General features: G+C 49.0%; 1 protein-coding gene across 4 annotated transcripts in view; it reads left to right on the top strand.

The window, feature by feature from the left end:
- The window catches only part of ESRRB (estrogen related receptor beta), a gene marked incomplete at both ends in the record, with an annotated part of 170,274 nt that overhangs the window by 135,550 nt on the left and 18,507 nt on the right, over window positions 1-16,217 (top strand). For 3 of the 4 annotated variants that reach the window (XM_082846032.1, XM_082846033.1, XM_082846034.1), the window contains one exon: window positions 2,683-2,799. The exons of the other annotated variant lie outside the window; for it this stretch is intronic. In XM_082846032.1, the coding sequence (XP_082702158.1) occupies window positions 2,683-2,799 (117 nt within the window). The remainder of the gene's footprint in view (window positions 1-2,682; window positions 2,800-16,217) is intronic. 4 annotated transcript variants of the gene reach the window in all.

The raw sequence follows: 16,217 nt of genomic DNA, 5'->3' as shown, positions 1-16,217 counted from the left end.
TTTCTATAATAGGTTATTATAGGGTATTGAATATAGTTCCCTGCGCTATACATAGGTCCTCGTTGTTTATCTGGTTTTTTTTTTTTTTTTTGGTGGTATGCGGGCCTCTTGCTGTTGCGGCCTCTGCCGCTGCGGAGCACAGGCTCCGGACGCGCAGGCTCAGCGGCCATGGCTCACGGGCCCAGCCACTCCGCAGCATGTGGGATCTTCCCGGACCGGGGCACGAACCCGTGTCCCCTGCATCGGCAGGCGGACTCTCAAGCACTGCGCCACCAGGGAAGCCCCTGTTAATCTATTTTATATATAATAGTGTTTATTTGTACATCCCAAGCTCCTAATTTATCCCTCCCTTGTTGCTCTTTTTAATTTTACCATGCTTATGTGAATATTGAAATTATTTCCCAAGAAGTCACAAAGAGAGTGACCTAAGAAATAGGGTCAGGTAATAGGAGGGAGGGGCACACGGAATCTTTATTCCTCCCCTTTCCTCTTACCTCCCATCCTCCAGCACAGAGGATGGCTTCTGGCCCCCCTCCCCACAGAAGGATGGTGCCGGCTGGACTTGAGAGAGAGAGAGAGAGAGAGAGAAATCTGTAAGGTGCTCCGGCCAAATCGACCTCTGTGAGCCTCAGTTTTCTCACCTGTACAAAATGAGGACCGGAATCCTCACTGGGACGTTGTGAGTACTCAGTGTAATTAGGCATCTTGTAATTGGGGCTCAATAATTTCAGTGCTTCAAAACACTTTTGTCAGTGGTGGAACCTGGTTCATGCTTGTTCTCAGAAAATCCACATGCTACCTGGGGAGGCTGAGGCACAGGGTCACCTGAGGACAGCCCCTCTCCCCTTCCTCTAGACCACCTCAGTAGCTGGGTTAGCATAGGGGCCTGTCTGAAGTCCCCAAGCTTCTTGTGGGGTGCAGGGGTGGCACAGCGGCTCTGTGTGGCCTCGGGTAACTCACTTCAGCTCCCTGACTCTCAGTTTCTTGGTCTGTAAAATGGGGCACTGGTGGGTCCCAGTGGGTTGCCGTGAGGATGGAGGGATCTGAGGCAGGTCACGCTCCTAGCAGGTGCACAATGAAAGTGGCTCTTATTGCTGCTAAAGTGGATGGGTTGTGTGTGTGTGTGTGTGTGTGTGTGGTGGTGGGGGCGGTTCTGGGCACAGGCAGGCCTGGAGCTGCCCTTTCTAGCACGGTGCAGGGCTGGGCGTGGCCTTTTGGAGGCTGCTCCTTGCCAGGCAGTGTCCTTGTTGGGTGAGCTGGGCCCGGGAGGGGAATCTGGGCAAGCGGCTTGCTGGGCATCACTTGTCCCTGCTCCCTGAGAAGGTGGCAGCTGGATGGGTGTTGGGATGAAAGGTTTGCAGTAGTTCAGAGTCTGTTCTCTGAAAACCACAGACTCAAGCAGACTGCACTGACTGGGACGGGGGCCGAGGAGACATGATAAAATCCAAAACGGCACAGTGGTCCGCTGTCCTGCACTTGTATCTTTCTATTGCCTGTCTCTCCGCCCACCCCCAACAATTCCAGTCCCTTTCCCCCTCCCATTGCCTTTCCTTTGGCCTCCAGGCTTGTTATAGCTGCACAGTGCACATTTGTGACATGAGTGCAGACACGTAAGAGCACTCAGGGCAGATGCTGTGCCCCTACGTTAGAAAGGCAGCTGCAGCCTCTCCCGACCGTGCTGTCAGCCCTCCCAGGAAGAGGCCCTGCAAAGGGACAATGGCCTCCCCAGAGCATTCGAAGATCAGCTCATCCTGAATAAGACTGTAAACCACTCTGTAAACCTCAGGTTTCTCATCTGTAAAATGGGGATGGTATCAGTACCTACTTCATGGAGTTGCTATGAGGATTCGGTAGATCTTTTATTCAGCAGGCTTGTCTTGCACGCCTTCTGTGCAGCAGGGGTTGATCTCAGTGCAATAGAGATGACGTGATGAACAGCACACCTCTTGCCTTCGTGGTGCTCACAGCCTACTAGGAGCATGGGGTCAGGTTCACGGAAGCCATTATTATCACCCAGTTAAGGGGTGACATGGAAAATTAATCACAGTTTCCCTCTGCAGTAATGAACTGTGCTTATAAAATCACCAGCTCACTTCAAATCGTGCTTTACAATTTTTAAAGCAATCTTATATACCTGATCTTGCTTAATCCTTCATTTAGCAGATATCACACTATTTTGCAGATGAGGAAACTGCAGCTCAGTGAGAGGAAAGTGATTTTCTCAAGGCCAGCCAAGCTGGGTGGCCTGGGCCTCTGCCGTGGGATGTGGGATGCAGGCCCTGGTTCCTGCGGGCTCAGAGCTGCCAAGAGGTTTTTCCCATGAGTTGGGGCCCAGGCTGGAGGGCATAGGGCCGGTGGGCCACACTGACGTTTTGGTCAGCAGTGGGATAAAATTTCTCTGCTTGGGATAAAATGTCAGCTCAGTGAGTTTCGATGTCCCAATTCAGTGGTGGCTTCAAAACTGTGGCTGCCTGGCCGACCTGACCTCTGGCACTGGGATCTCTGTATTTAGGAGAGTAGGAAACACCCTGACATGTGTCTCGGAGCACCTCCTACTTTGAGAACCACTGCCCTGTGGGAACCTCGGGGCTGGAGAGTAGTGATTTGGTCGCTGAATCCCCATGCAGCCTGTGGCTGGCAGATGGGGGCAGTACCTGGCAACCCTTCTGTGTCTGCTTACAGGGAACATTGAGTACAGCTGCCCGGCTACCAACGAGTGTGAGATCACGAAACGGAGGCGCAAGTCCTGCCAGGCCTGTCGCTTCATGAAATGCCTCAAAGTGGGGATGCTGAAGGAAGGTAAGAGGCCCCGCTTGGCCATGCGAGGCGGAACCGAAGCCTGGGTCCTGGGCAAGCTCTTCTTCCCACGGGAAGTCTCAGACCCCCGGGAAATGCCAGCAAGCTCAGGACCTTCTCCCTGAGCGGCGCACGGGAACAGGTCTCTCCCTGTAGCCCGGGTGAAGGCCCTGCCCCCCGGGCTGCCTGTCTCACACACCCTGCAGGCAGGTGTGCAGCCTCCAGTCCCCGTGTGCAGCTAAAGCTCTCCGCGCTCTCGGGACGCTGCTGGGCAACAGGAGTTGGAAGTTCTCCATTAAAGATCCTTTGGGGAATCATGACCCCACTTGGGCCTTAGAAAAGCTGGCTTGGCGCTCAGGGGAAGGCCCTCGTCGGGGCCAAGAACCCTCTCCACCCTGGGAAGGAAGCCTTGGGATGCCTTATTACCTCTCGGTGGCCCATGGAGTGTGGGCACGCGGAGAGCAGAGACGTTGAGGCCCAGAATGACACGTCACGTACCCTTCACCTGCCAAGGTCAACCTCTGTTTTCCAGCAGGTGCACAGGACATGGCTGTCACCTGGCCAGTGTTTTCCTCCCCCTGTCCCCTGCCCCCTCCATCCTCTCTCTTCCCTTTCCTTTCTCTACCTTTTGCCTCTCTTTCTCCTCTAGAGCCTGCCATCCAACACGGCAGCGTGAGCCACGTCTTCTAAGTGTAAAAATACACACCAGATTTTGAAGACTTACTAGGATGATAAAAAGGAGTGTAAAATATTGTGGTAATAATTTTTTAAATGATTACATGTTGAGATGATGATATTCTGGACATATTGGATTAAACAAAACATATTACGACATTGATATCACAGCTTCTTTTTACCTTCTTTAGCGTGGCTACTAGAGAATTGTAAGTGACCTGTGGCTCTCGTTATTAGAACAGCACGGCTCTCCCGCACCGCCTTCCCTGTTGATCTGCTCAGGCTGACGAACCTCGTTTAGTGCCATTTTTGGAGTTGGGTAGTGTGTGTGTGTGTGTGTGTGTGTGTGTGTGTGTGTGTGTTTCTCCCCTTCCCCTGCTTTCAAGGGGAGCCAGTGGCAATTTCTACAGATCAGCTTTTATGATTCTGGGCCCTGGGATCCTTCCAGAAATGAGAGGAGTCAGGAAAAGAGGTGTGTGCTGGTGATCAGATTATCGGATCCAGAGGGGCTGGGAGAGGAGAGGAAGGGGCAGGACTGGAATGCAGGCCCTCACTGGGAGGGGCTTCTGGAGCCCAGCCCAGCCTTTAAGAGCCTGAGGCCCTCCTCCCATCCTGGCTTCCAGGCGCCCTCTGGGGAGAGGGCCCGAATCGAAGGTGCTTTGTTAGTAGGACGACTTGGACGTTGTTGTGATGTGGAAGTCGGGGACTCCGTCCGTTTTCCATTCCGGGCGCCCCCTTCACCTCCGCTGAGCCCGGTTCCTCCACCGCCCCTGTGTCAACATGGCACATTGACCCTTAAACTGCGTTTCTTACTAGTTGTTTCATGCAACCCTTTTGACGTGGAGGAGGCCCCTCAGCTCTTATTCACATGCCAGCTGCCCCACTGGGGGAACCAACTGAAGAAACAGCTCTCTTTCTAGATTAGAAACAGGCTGCGCTGGACCTGCTGAAAGACTGTGTCTGTTCATTTTGATTCTCCCCAGTTTTGGTCTACCCCTGTGTAGGGTGTGACCCCAGCTAGTGGCTGAACCAGGTCCTCTGTCTTCTGTACCGGGTTCTTTCTGCTCCTCCAGAGCATCCTGGGGTGCACAGATGAGGAAACTGAGGCACAGAGGCCCTCAGAAGCGTGCCTCAGCGCTGGTCTCCTGACTCCCCCCTCTGCATGCTGCTGAGAAGCAACCGAAGGCTTTGTCAGCCTTGGAGAGACCCTGCTCTTAAGTGTGTGAGGATGTTCTGGGAAGCCAGGGGTGAGGGCCCTGACTCGGGCAGGGGCCAGCTGTCCAACAGCCTTTCCTGGTTGGAGCGTGTAGCCTTCCTGGCTTACTTCACAGCGTCTGAGGAGCTTGGAACAGAAGCAGCTGATTGCTATCAATATACTCCTGCATTTGAAGGGAGACAAAATTGAGTCCTGCAGCGACTCACGCTGCTTTGAGGGGAGCTGGTCCCAGAGCCTGGAGCTTCTCCCTGCTGTGCTGTGTCTGCTCCGCATGGCCCAGGTCAGGGGTGGGGAGGCTTCTAATCCCAGGCCACCTCGCCCTCCCCCCAGGATTATGAGCAGGGAGGGAGAGAGAAGGAAAAAGTGGGGACCGCCACTTGAAATCCCTGGACCACCTTGCAACCTTTGAGCAGATCTCTTGAGGGGTTACCCAGTGCTGGGAAGAGAGCAGGGGTACTTCCCAGTGGCGCCCCAGAAAGGCAGAATAATGAGGGGATCCACAGAGGCAGGGAAGCAGGTGGCCAGGGGCGCAATCCATCAGCAGCAGCAGGCCAGGCACCCCGCCAGCTACTTAAAAGGAGCAGGATGGACGCTGTGTGGCCCAGGATGATGGTGTGGGCTGCTGGGGGAACGGGAGCCTCAGGTGGGGAGCACACGCGTGGTGGGCGTCTGAGGCTGTTGGCGGGAGCCGGGCAGGTGTGCCGAGGTGAACTTCCCGGGGGCTCAGCCCTCAGGAGCTCTGCCCCAGGAGAAGGGCAGTCACCAGAACGCTCCCTCCCCCCGCTCTGCCCTGCCCCCGCTGCTGACTGGGGAAGATGACACAAAGGCGCCTTCGTTTAGCTCTTCCCCGCAGTGCAGAGCCTTGGCAAGGTCCCGGGCTCTGAAGCTCCGCGGGGACCGGCCCCTTAAGAGGAGCGCGCCTCCTTGAGAAGCCTGTGTCCCTGCCAGGGAGCTGCCCTGGCTTCCGCTTTTGTTTAGGTGCCCGTCCCCCCACCCCCCGTCATGTGCAGGCACCCAGCCTCCCTCTGTCTCCCTCAGACTGACCTGACTCTGAAATGCAGACCCCAGCCTTCCCCAGGTGCCCCCCCGCACCCCATCTTCAAGGCTCCTCGACATCGGGGAGCCAGGGGCTGGGGTCCTGGGTCTTCTGGGGGAGGAGGATGGAGAAGGGGAGAATGGAAGGCCAGCCTCCCCCTCCTCCGCATCTCACCTGCTTCCCTCTTCTGTCCAGCAGCTCTGGATGCCTTATTCGGTCTTTCCTTTCTTAAGTAAAATAACCTGAGAGAGCGCCGCGTGATCTGGGGGCCCAGCAACTGCCAGGGAAAAGGTCAGAAGTGGGGCTTTCTTTGGCTCAGCTCTGCCTCGAGGCTGCTGTCAGTTCTGGAAGCGTCGGCTGTGGAGCACAGGTGATGTGCAAGGGTCTGTCTTGCTTCAAGCGAATCCCGTGTATGAAAATCTGTGTTTTCAGAGAAAAGAGTGATGATTGTCTTTATAGGAAACCGAATACAAAATCTGCTCTGGGCTGGGTGTCGGCGCCTGTGTCCCCTCCTGGCTCTTAGGTATCCTTGCTCTGTCTATGATTTCTCACTTACGAGCCTGGGCCTGCATTTCTTCACCTGTGGAGCAGGGGTGTTGAAACCTGCTCTCTATCACTAGGTCAAGGTAAGGACCAGATGGGACGACTCCTTGGTAAGATCTGCTGTGGGACCGCTTTAAAATGTCAGCTTCCTGGGCGTGTTAAAGTAGTATTGGATTCAAAGATGCTCTCGTTTGCGCCCATTGTGTTAGGTGGGGCCTACTAGTGTCCAGCTGCCTTGAGTTTCCTCCTGGATTGGCTGGTGGGAGACCTAGAGGTGGCATCGCCTTAGGCTGACCCCGTCTGGGGTCTAAAATGAGGATGAGAGGGTCCCTTGGGAGGACCATGGAGAAGCCCTCCCCAGATAGGTGAGGGTGTGGCCTGATGGCCTCTAAGCCAGGAGAACCTGGAGAACCATTTGCTGCACATCACAGGGGGCACCCGTACATCCGGGAATTCTGCAAATCTTCCCGCACAGACTGTCCCTGCAAACTTCCTCTGCTCACCTCACTTTACCTCCCTCAGGCCACCAGCCTCCCGGGCCCGCTTCATTTCCTCCTCCCCTCAGCCCCTGGCCTGCCTTTCCCCAAGTGTTTTCTAAAAGATATTTGATTTCAGTGAAAGCTGGGCTGACATCCATGCAGTACGCTCTCAATCTCTTTGTGCTTGTTGGGAAGGCGGAGGGCTCCTCCGGGGATTCTGGGTAATTGGGTTAGTGGCCAGCTCATGTCAGGAAATTAAAAGGAGGCCCTGATCAGGTTCCCGCTGCATGGGATTTAATGGCTTTGTATTTATAGAGTATCCCGCCTCTAGCCCATGCCAGAAATACCACTTTTCTGGCCCTGTGAATGAAGAAAGAGGATGAGAGATGACTTGCCTTTAAAAATTCTGTTTCTTTTCCAAAATACATTAGTGTTCTGAAACAAAACAACTCTCGAGCACTTCAAAGAGTAGTTTTGAACTAGAGCCCAAGAACTCTGATGGCTGTTTGCATCCCCCGAACCACCTTCCACCCTACACACACACATGCTCACGCACACACATCTGACGCCTCACAAGATCTTCCCATGTGGCCTCACGCCTTGGGCCACTCAGGCACGATGACCTGATGACCTCTGGTTGGGGAAGTGTTAATTGAATGAAGTCACAGGAGATGGTCTCGTCTGTGCTGAGCCCTTATTACTGTCCATTCAGGGCTTCTGGCTCATTAGACATTGGATAACAGGTTCAGTGGTCACACAGACCCGGTAAAACCCCAGCGGCACCATGTATACGCTCCTTGGGTGATTTACTAACTTCTTGAAGCCTCCCTTTCCTCCTCTGTAAAATGGGAATGATAGTAGTTAGTTGCTGTTTCATCTTGCTCCTGATTCACCAGGGAAAACCCCTGGAGTTGTACCACAGAGTAAAATGTTAGTCACCGATTTAAGATACTCTGCATCATGTTACATCACTGGTTTCTTCTGTGTTTCAGAAGGCAGTTGTGAATCTCCTGTAGCCTCTTTCCCTGCTCCTTGGCCGATGACCTTGCTTCATATTTGCTTGAGAAAATAGAAACAGTCAAGTGGGGAATTTCTAAACCTCCTGCTGTTGAATCCACAAACCTACCTACTTGTTTTCTGTCTTCACTCTTGTTAGAGGTATTTCTGTTCCTATCAAAAGCCAGTCTCCCCATCTCTGCGCCGAATCGCATTCCTCTTTCTTTATTAGGGACTTCACTCCTATAGTGTCATGTCTGCTTCCAACCCCATCAAACCCTTCCTCACTGCTGGATCATTTTCATCAGCACCCAAACAATTTAATTTAAAACACCCACAAGTGTATTTTGATCCAAACTTTATCTCTGTTCAGCTGCTGCTGCCTTACCCTGCTCCCTTTCTCAACAAAACTTTCCTGAAGGGTTGACAGCACTTACTATAATCTATCCACTTTAAAAATAAAAATGAAAACAAACAAAACACTTCCTTAAAAAGTAAGCATTGAGGGACTTCCCTGGTGGTCCAGTCGGTGGGATTTCGTGCTCCCAATGTGGGGAGCCCAGGTTCAATCCCTGGTCAGAGAACTAGATCCCACATGCATGCCGCAACTAAGAGCCCGCATGCCGCAACTAAGAGATCCTGCGTGCCACAACTAAGACCCAGCGCAGCCAAAATAAATAAATAAATATATTTTTTTAAAGTAAGCATCAAGTAGATCCAGAAAAATATTTATAGTATGTTATATTAGTTAGGGTAAGGCTAAACTTCTGTACAAAGAGACTTCCTCCCTCAAAGCAAAAAACTCAAACCTAAGCAAGATAGAACTTTAATTCTCTCTCATCTCTCATATAACAGTCCAATATGTCTAAGGTGATCCAGGACTGGTTGGCGGCTTTGCCATCCTTAGCAAGTGGTTTCCACTTGTGGACCCATCTCCGAGACAGCCAAAAGGAAGAAAAGCCTGTATCCGATCCCTCGAAGGGCAGGACCCAGAGTAGTACAAGTTCCTTCCATTCACAGCCCATTGGTGGAATCTAGTCACTCGGCCACACGTCTTCGCAAGGATGTCTGGGAATTGTAGTCTTTAGCTGGGATGCCATGTGTCCAGCTAAAACTATGTTGGGATGGGAAAAAAATAACATATTTTAAAGGACAGGCATTGTCATTTGCCAAAAACATATGTGAAGTAGGAAGAACATTGATAACATTCCACCCAGTCTAAGAAAAACAAATTTTACCCGTACTTTTGAGCTTCCCTCTGTGGCTGAGCTGCATTCATTACTTTCAGGGGCAGCTATCATCCTGATTCCACGTTACTTTCCCTTGCCGTTCTTTATGGTTTTATCATATATTTGTATCTCAAATCATATCATGTTTTTCAATTTTAAATGAAATTATACTATACATATTCTTCTGCATCTTAATTATTTTAATCAGTATTTCCGAGATGAATGCTTCCTGTTGCATGGTGCTATCATTCATTTATTTTCACTTCTGTAGTACAGGAGTCAGCTGGATACATATTTTAGGCTTTGTGGGCCAAAAGTGAAAATACTTTTAACTAGTTAAAGTTAAAGTTAAAATACTTTTAAAGTATTTTAAAGTAAAGTATTTTAAAGTATTTAGAAGTATTAAAATACTTTTAAAGTATTTTAAAGTATTTTAAAGTAAAGTTACAATACTTTAAAGTTAAAATACTTTTAACTATACTTTTAAAGTTAAAATGCTTTTAACTATTTAAATCTGCTGTTGTAATGTGAAAGTGGCCACAGACAGTACGTAGAGGAGTAAACAGAGCTGTATTCTGTGAGGTACTTGTCTGAGCCTTTCCTCAGATTTTCTACTTCATTTAGAAATCTTTATATATTCTGGTCATTTTTATGAGTCATGTTTTCAGTAGCTGGTGGTGTAAAAATCTCATTTGTAGCTCTCTTCTCTTTATGGCATCCTTTGATGAACAGAAGTTAGTAATTCTAATAAATTGAATGTATCAGTCTTTTCCTTTATGGTTTGCACTTCTGTGTCATTAAAATATATGTTATTTATCTGCTTAACCTGCTACTGTAAAGATGCTTTCCTAATCTGCCTTACCCATGTTGGTCTTGGATCCTGCTGGACTTGACTTTTGAGTACAGTGAGCTGGCTCCAGGATGGCAAATTGCTTTCAGCTGGACTGTCAACTGTAGGGTGGGGAGCAGCCGCCTAGAATGCATGATTGGAAGGCTCCTTAGGCAGTGCCTGGGATCAGTAGGCAAGAGTGCTGTGACTGATTAGCAATGTCTGCCACAGACTAGGAAATGGAGGGTGGTGGCACAGCTGACAGCTTTTTGCCATGACTGATCTAGTGCAACTGAGTTTAAGTGATTCGCCCAAGGCCACGCAGCTAGTAAATAACAGAGCTGGGTGGAATCTAGTCTCCTTGGTTATACAAGAATTCCTTCTAAGAAGCCCAGTCCAACTCATTGAGATGCCTTGGCCAGTAGCAAAGCCTGTAGCCCTTCCTCAAAGTGGGAAAAAGAGGAAGGGAGTGGAAAGGGAGGCTGAGCTGAAATAGTCTTTCCTGGTGAGGTGTTCAGTTTTAGAGACTTTCTGGCAGCTGGGAATGCAAGGATAGCACAGCCCTACTGAAATGCCCTTGGGGACACGGTGCCCTGGGTGAGAAGGGTCCAGAGGAGAGAGCAGCAGGAGAGCGGACACTTCCTTAATAAGCCGAAGGCCAGGGTCTCATCACCCAGGATGGGTCTCATGCACCCATCCTGGAGCAGCTGGCACAAGCCCTGGAATATTAGGTGGCATGTGTGTTTACCCGCCCGCAAGGCTCTCTCGGCTTATAGTGAGTCAGGAGTGAGGCACTCTTCACCATTATGATATAGCACCAGGGTAAGGGGCAGCCCGAGATAGCTGTCCTGTCGGAGGCAGCAAGGTGAGCTCACCTGTCACCCAGGACCTCCTGCCCGACGGGGTGGCTGAAGGGAGCTCAGATCGTGCGGGGGGTGTAGATGAGTGTTTAGGTAGGGCATTCTGCTGGGCTGGGGTGTCCATCAGTGTGTCCACGTGACCCACAGCCCCTGGGCCCTCAGGAGCCCAGACTACTCCTCTCACCTTTTGTGTGATTTGTTCCTCTTTCTGGAGATGGGTCAGCTATAGTTTGGTAGAACTTATAGGTAGAGAGTCAACACCTAAGTCTTCTGGAAGGAACACTGGTTAGACAAAAGGACTGCATAAAATAGGTTTAGTGCATGCTCCCCAGACCTGGTAGATAGTAAGAATCATTAGAGGAGCATTGCAAAATTATCCATTCCTGTACATCTCCCCTGTTGACTTAGAACCTCGAAGTGGGTAAGTCCTTAAGGTCTGTGTAGTTCAAAGGCTTTCGGGGCATTCTGACAATCATACAGGGTAGGTGGTCTCAAGTTCAGGGCAAAGGAGATAAGACTTAGAGATTAAGGTTCAGATCCTCCCTCAGACCTTTCCTGGCTGAGAAAGTGGCCCTGAGAAAGTCACCTGCCCTTTCTGAGCCTCAGTTTTCACATGGGAATAATAATAATCATCATGTGTTCTCCCTCCCTCAATTTTGGTACACAGATCAAATGACATATGGAAATAGCTTTGTAAACTGTAGAGCATTACACACATCCTTAATAAACCAAGGACATTAAATTGTGTGTGTGGGGGCGTGGGTTTCTAGGTAAGGGGAAGAGAAGAGTCTTGACCATGACAGCTTTGCAGTGTCAGGACGGCAGCTCTGCAGAGGAGGCAGGAGAAGGACACAGGCTCAGAACCTCTCCCTCTCTGCCTTGTCTGAGCCTTTCCTGTGGGAAGAGAAATGTGATGGGGCAGCACCTGGGACAGGCTGGGGGCCAGGTGCAGGGCCAGGCTTTTCTGAGCTTTAACCGGTTATTTTTAGTGCCTGGGATAAAAGAAAGAAACTTAAAACTGCCCCCACGCTGCTGCCGCCCCTGCACACTCTGCTATTTTTACTTCGGAAAGGCTGGGATCTCATCCAGCTTAGTGGGGGGGGGGGGGCGACCGAGGGGAAAGGGGGGAGTTGGAGGGAAGCAGGAATTATTTTACTTCCATTAAGAAAAAAGTCAGAAGCCTCATCTTATCAAGTCAGCAAGTGGACATGTGATCCAGGACACGGCAGCTGCAGGCGCTGGCTGCTCTGACGTGTCTGCAGTGTGGATAGGTCAGTAGATGAGGCAGGGGCTTGGGGTAGCCCCACTCCCCTCCCCGCAGGCAGTTTCTTCCTCAGAGCAGCCCAGCAGCTTCTTTGCTCTTTCCTGTGCCCTGAGCTGGGAAGTGGGATTGGACACGGTAGATAGAGGGCCACCAGCCTAGTGATGAGACCGCTGGGGGCTGGGGGCTATATGGCTGCAGCCAAGCATATTCAGGAGAGTACCTGTGTTGGTGCTGTGTGCCCCTGGGCACAATACCCAACCTCTCTGAACCTTAGTTTCTTGAGAGTTTTGTTTAACACATCTGACCTACGGTAGTTATAACTAAAGGGGTGCGTTTCTCTCTCTTCCCATGAAGAAAGCTAGCAGTTTAAGGCAGACACTACCGCTTTCATAGGCAGATGAGAGGAAAGAGATGACTATTGAGGGCCTACTGTGTACTAAGCACATTACTATGTTTCATACATTTTATGTTATTTAATCCCACTAATCAGAGAAAAGTGAAGTATTTTTAAAAATCTTTTAATAGCTTTATTGAGATATAATTCACCCATTTAAACTGTACAATCCAGTGGTTTTAGGTATATTACATTGTTTTTTTAATTGTGGCAAAACATATTCAACAAAATTCACCTTTTTAAAACCTTTTTATTTTTCCCGGCCGAGCTGTGTGACTGTGGGATCCTAGCTCCCCAACCAGGGATTGAACCTGGGCCATGGCAGTGAAAGTGCTGAGTCCTAATCACTGGACCACCAGGGAATTCCCTAAAAATCATTTTTAAGTGTACATAAAATTCAGTGACATTAAGCACGTTCAGTGTTTTGCAACCATCACCACTACCTGTTTCCAACACTTCTTCATCATCCCAAATAGAAACTATACTATAACTCCCATTTCTCCCCCCCCCCACCCCTGGGATCCTCCAATCTACTTTCTGTCTATTCGAGCTATTTCTTATAAATGAAATCCTACAACATCTCTCCTGTTGTGTCTGGCTTATTTCACTTAGCATAATGTTTTCAAGGTTCATCCATGCCATAGCATGTATCAGAACTTCATTCTTTTTTCATGACTGAGTAATATTCCATTGTGTATATAATTCCACATTGTGTGCCGATGGATACTTAGGTTGGGGAATTCCCTGGCGGTCCAGTGATTAGGACTTGGCACTTTCACTGCCAGGGCCTGGGTTCGATCCCTGGTCGGGAAACTAAGATCCCACAAGCCACACAGCTCAGCCAAAAAAAACTTAAAATTAAAAAAAATTTTAAAAGGACCTTTGAAAAAAAAAGAAAGGATACTTGTGTTGCTTCTACCTTTTGGCTATTGTGAATAATACTGCCATGAGCATTTGCAGATGAGTATCTGTTCGAGGTCCTGATTTCAATTCTTTCGAGTATAGACCTAGGAGTGGAATCGCTGGGTTACATTTCCACAAGTAGTTAAACAAATTTTTAATTAACCTTTTAAATTTTGATATAATTGTAGATTCATATGCAGTTGTAAGAAATAATACAGAGAGATCTCATGTACCCTTTACCCAGTTACTCCCAATGGTAACATCTTGCTAAGCTATAGTACAATATCACAGCCAGAATATTTGCTTTGATACAGTCAAGATATGGAACAGTTTCAAGGGTGAAGTATTGATATTTTTAATAATAATTACATTGGCTAACATTTATTGAGCACTCACTACATATTCATGACACACTTACGAATACTTAAATTTTGGCCTGCACATGTTAAAAGGTGACACAGTGTTGAACTGTAGTTAAAACAAAGGATAAGTATTCATTATAGTATTTGGAGCTCTGGTATACTTTACATGAGAATATTATTGATGCTTTTTTAAATTCAGAAAGTATCAATAAGATGATATAATCTAATAATCCTGGACAGCAATTTTAAGTTAATTAGTATTTTAATATGCTCCCTGAGCCTACTTTTTTAGATATTTCACTAACATAAGAACACAAACAATAAGGCAACTCTTATTTCAGGTTCAAGTCCCCGCCTTTATTTTTTTCCATTTGCTGTTTGTAAGACTTAAGCATCCTAATTTAAAAAGTAATTGCCCATTTTATCAGTGAAAATTGCTTTCTGCTGCAAGTTACAGAGAACTTAACTGCTAGTGGCTTAAGCATCGATAAATGAGATTGATTGCCCCACCTAAGAAGACCAGAAATGGCCAATTGCACAGACTTCTCAGCCACAGCATCAAGGGCTCAGGCTCTGCCTTTCTTCTCTGGTATCCTCACATGGCTGCCTCATTGTTACAAGGTGGTTGCCACAGCTCTAGGCTTCATCTTCCAGGTCAGGGCAGTAGAAGGGCAAAAAGAGCTGCACCAACTATGTCTGTCTCTTTTTTTTTATGTCTGTCTCTTTTATCAGAAAAACAAAACCATTCCCAGAAGCCCCCACCATGGACTTCACCTTACATCCCATTGGCCAGAACCAGGTCATATGACTAGCCTTGGTTACCAGGGAAACTGGGAAAGTGGGGAACAGGAATGCTGGGACTGGCTAGGGCTCTCTATGAAGAAAGCCCTATGTGCCTATGAAGAAAATCCAGTCTCTGTTAGCATGGAAGAGGGGGAATGGAATGAAATTGGGTGGGAAACTAATAATGTCTGCCAGATCCAACTGTTAGTATTTGGTGATCCACTTCTAAAGGATTTATGATACAACATCTTGCTGTATTACCTCTCGGGGAGGGGCTGTTTCTTTCTCTTTTTTTTTTAATAAATTTATTTATTTATTTTTGGCTGCTTTAGGTCTTCATTGCTGCGCACTGGCTTTCTTAGCTGCAACAAGCAGGGGCTACTCTTTGCTGCGGTGTGCGGGCTTCTCATTGCGGTGGCTTCTCTTGTTGTGGAGCACGGGCTCTAGGCACACGGGCTTCAGTAGCTGTGGCACGCAGGCTCAGTAGTTGTGGCTCGTGGGCTCTAGAGGAGAGGCTCAGTTGTTGTGGCGCACGAGATTGGTTGTTCCGTGGCATGTGGGATCTTCCCGGACCAGGGCTCGAACCTGTGTCCCCTGCATTGGCAGGTGGATTCTTAACCACTGTGCCACCAGGGAAGTCCCCCCCAAAACACACATTGGCAGATAATAAGTATAAACATAGACCAATGTCTGTTTAGGCAGAGTGCAAAGGAATTCAGACCTCTGTCCACTGTCTTTGCCCTTGAGGGGCTGACCTTTCTCGCGTCAGGTCGCATCAGTACAGACAAATGTGTGGAAGACGAGGAGGGGGCTGGCCTAAAACACTGTACAAATGTAGAACATAAAGGGTACTTGAGCATAGAAGGTGGATGCCCAAGGATGTTCAAGTCCATAAACGGTTGTCTTATGGAAGGGAGGTGGCCTTGTTGGATGGGATGCAGGGTAAGGAGTGATCTGGAGAAAGAATTTAGCTCAATACAAGCAGCAAGTTTCATGAGGAATAGGCTGCCTTGAGAGAATGAATTTCTGGAGGCTGGAGAGACAAATGGAAGCTGGGGCAAGGATCAGACGCTGAGATTCTTTTGTTTCTTAACTCAGAAGAGCTTCATTTTAACTGGGCACGTCATTTTACTCAGACACTTGGTTACTGACCGCAGGCTGTGTGCTGAGCTTGGGCTGCAACGATAAATGAAAGTTCTTGTCCAGAAGTTGCCCACAGTCCGCCAGGGATATGGGCACATCGTGCATGATGGTGAAGAGTTGTTTTGACCTTGGTTACTGTATAGAGAAAGAACAAAGGGAGCCCAAGAATGGCGTGGCCAGCTCTGCCAGGGGAGTCTGGAAAGGTTTCCCGGTAGAGATAATAGTTGAACGGGACCTTCAAGGGTACCTCTGATGGTATGGGCAGGTCACTTAGGTGGGGGCCCATCTGCCCAACCCCAGCCTGGGTCTATGCCCCAGGACCCCTCTACCCTAAATGGTCTTTGATAAACCCTGACTGTGGGGCAGTGTAGGGGGGGAAGGGAGAACTCAGAAAATGGGGCAGACCTGGGCCCTGTCCTCCAAGAGGCCACTGAATTGGAGGTGGCATGTGGAGTGCCAGGTGGGTGTCAGAGCATAGAGCCATGGGAGTGATGGCCTCACCTGGCTACTGAAACCAATTCCCAATTTACCAATAATTTTCCCACTATGATGTCATTTGTCACAACAGCCACATGCGGTGAGCAGAGTTGTTACTGCCACTGCCCCCTCCGCTGTATCCCAGACCAAGGCCATGAGCGCCAGCTTGGCTAAGGCCACACAACTCATAAGGGACCTTGATCACTGGATCCCGTGGGCTTGAGTGACTTGG

The sequence above is a fragment of the Leucopleurus acutus genome, assembly GCF_964270905.1.
Source record: "Leucopleurus acutus genome assembly, chromosome: 1".
NCBI classification, from domain to species: domain Eukaryota; kingdom Metazoa; phylum Chordata; class Mammalia; order Artiodactyla; family Delphinidae; genus Leucopleurus; species Leucopleurus acutus.
The sequence above is the reverse complement of the archived record's forward strand: the minus strand, read 5'-3'. Positions and strand labels throughout refer to the sequence as shown.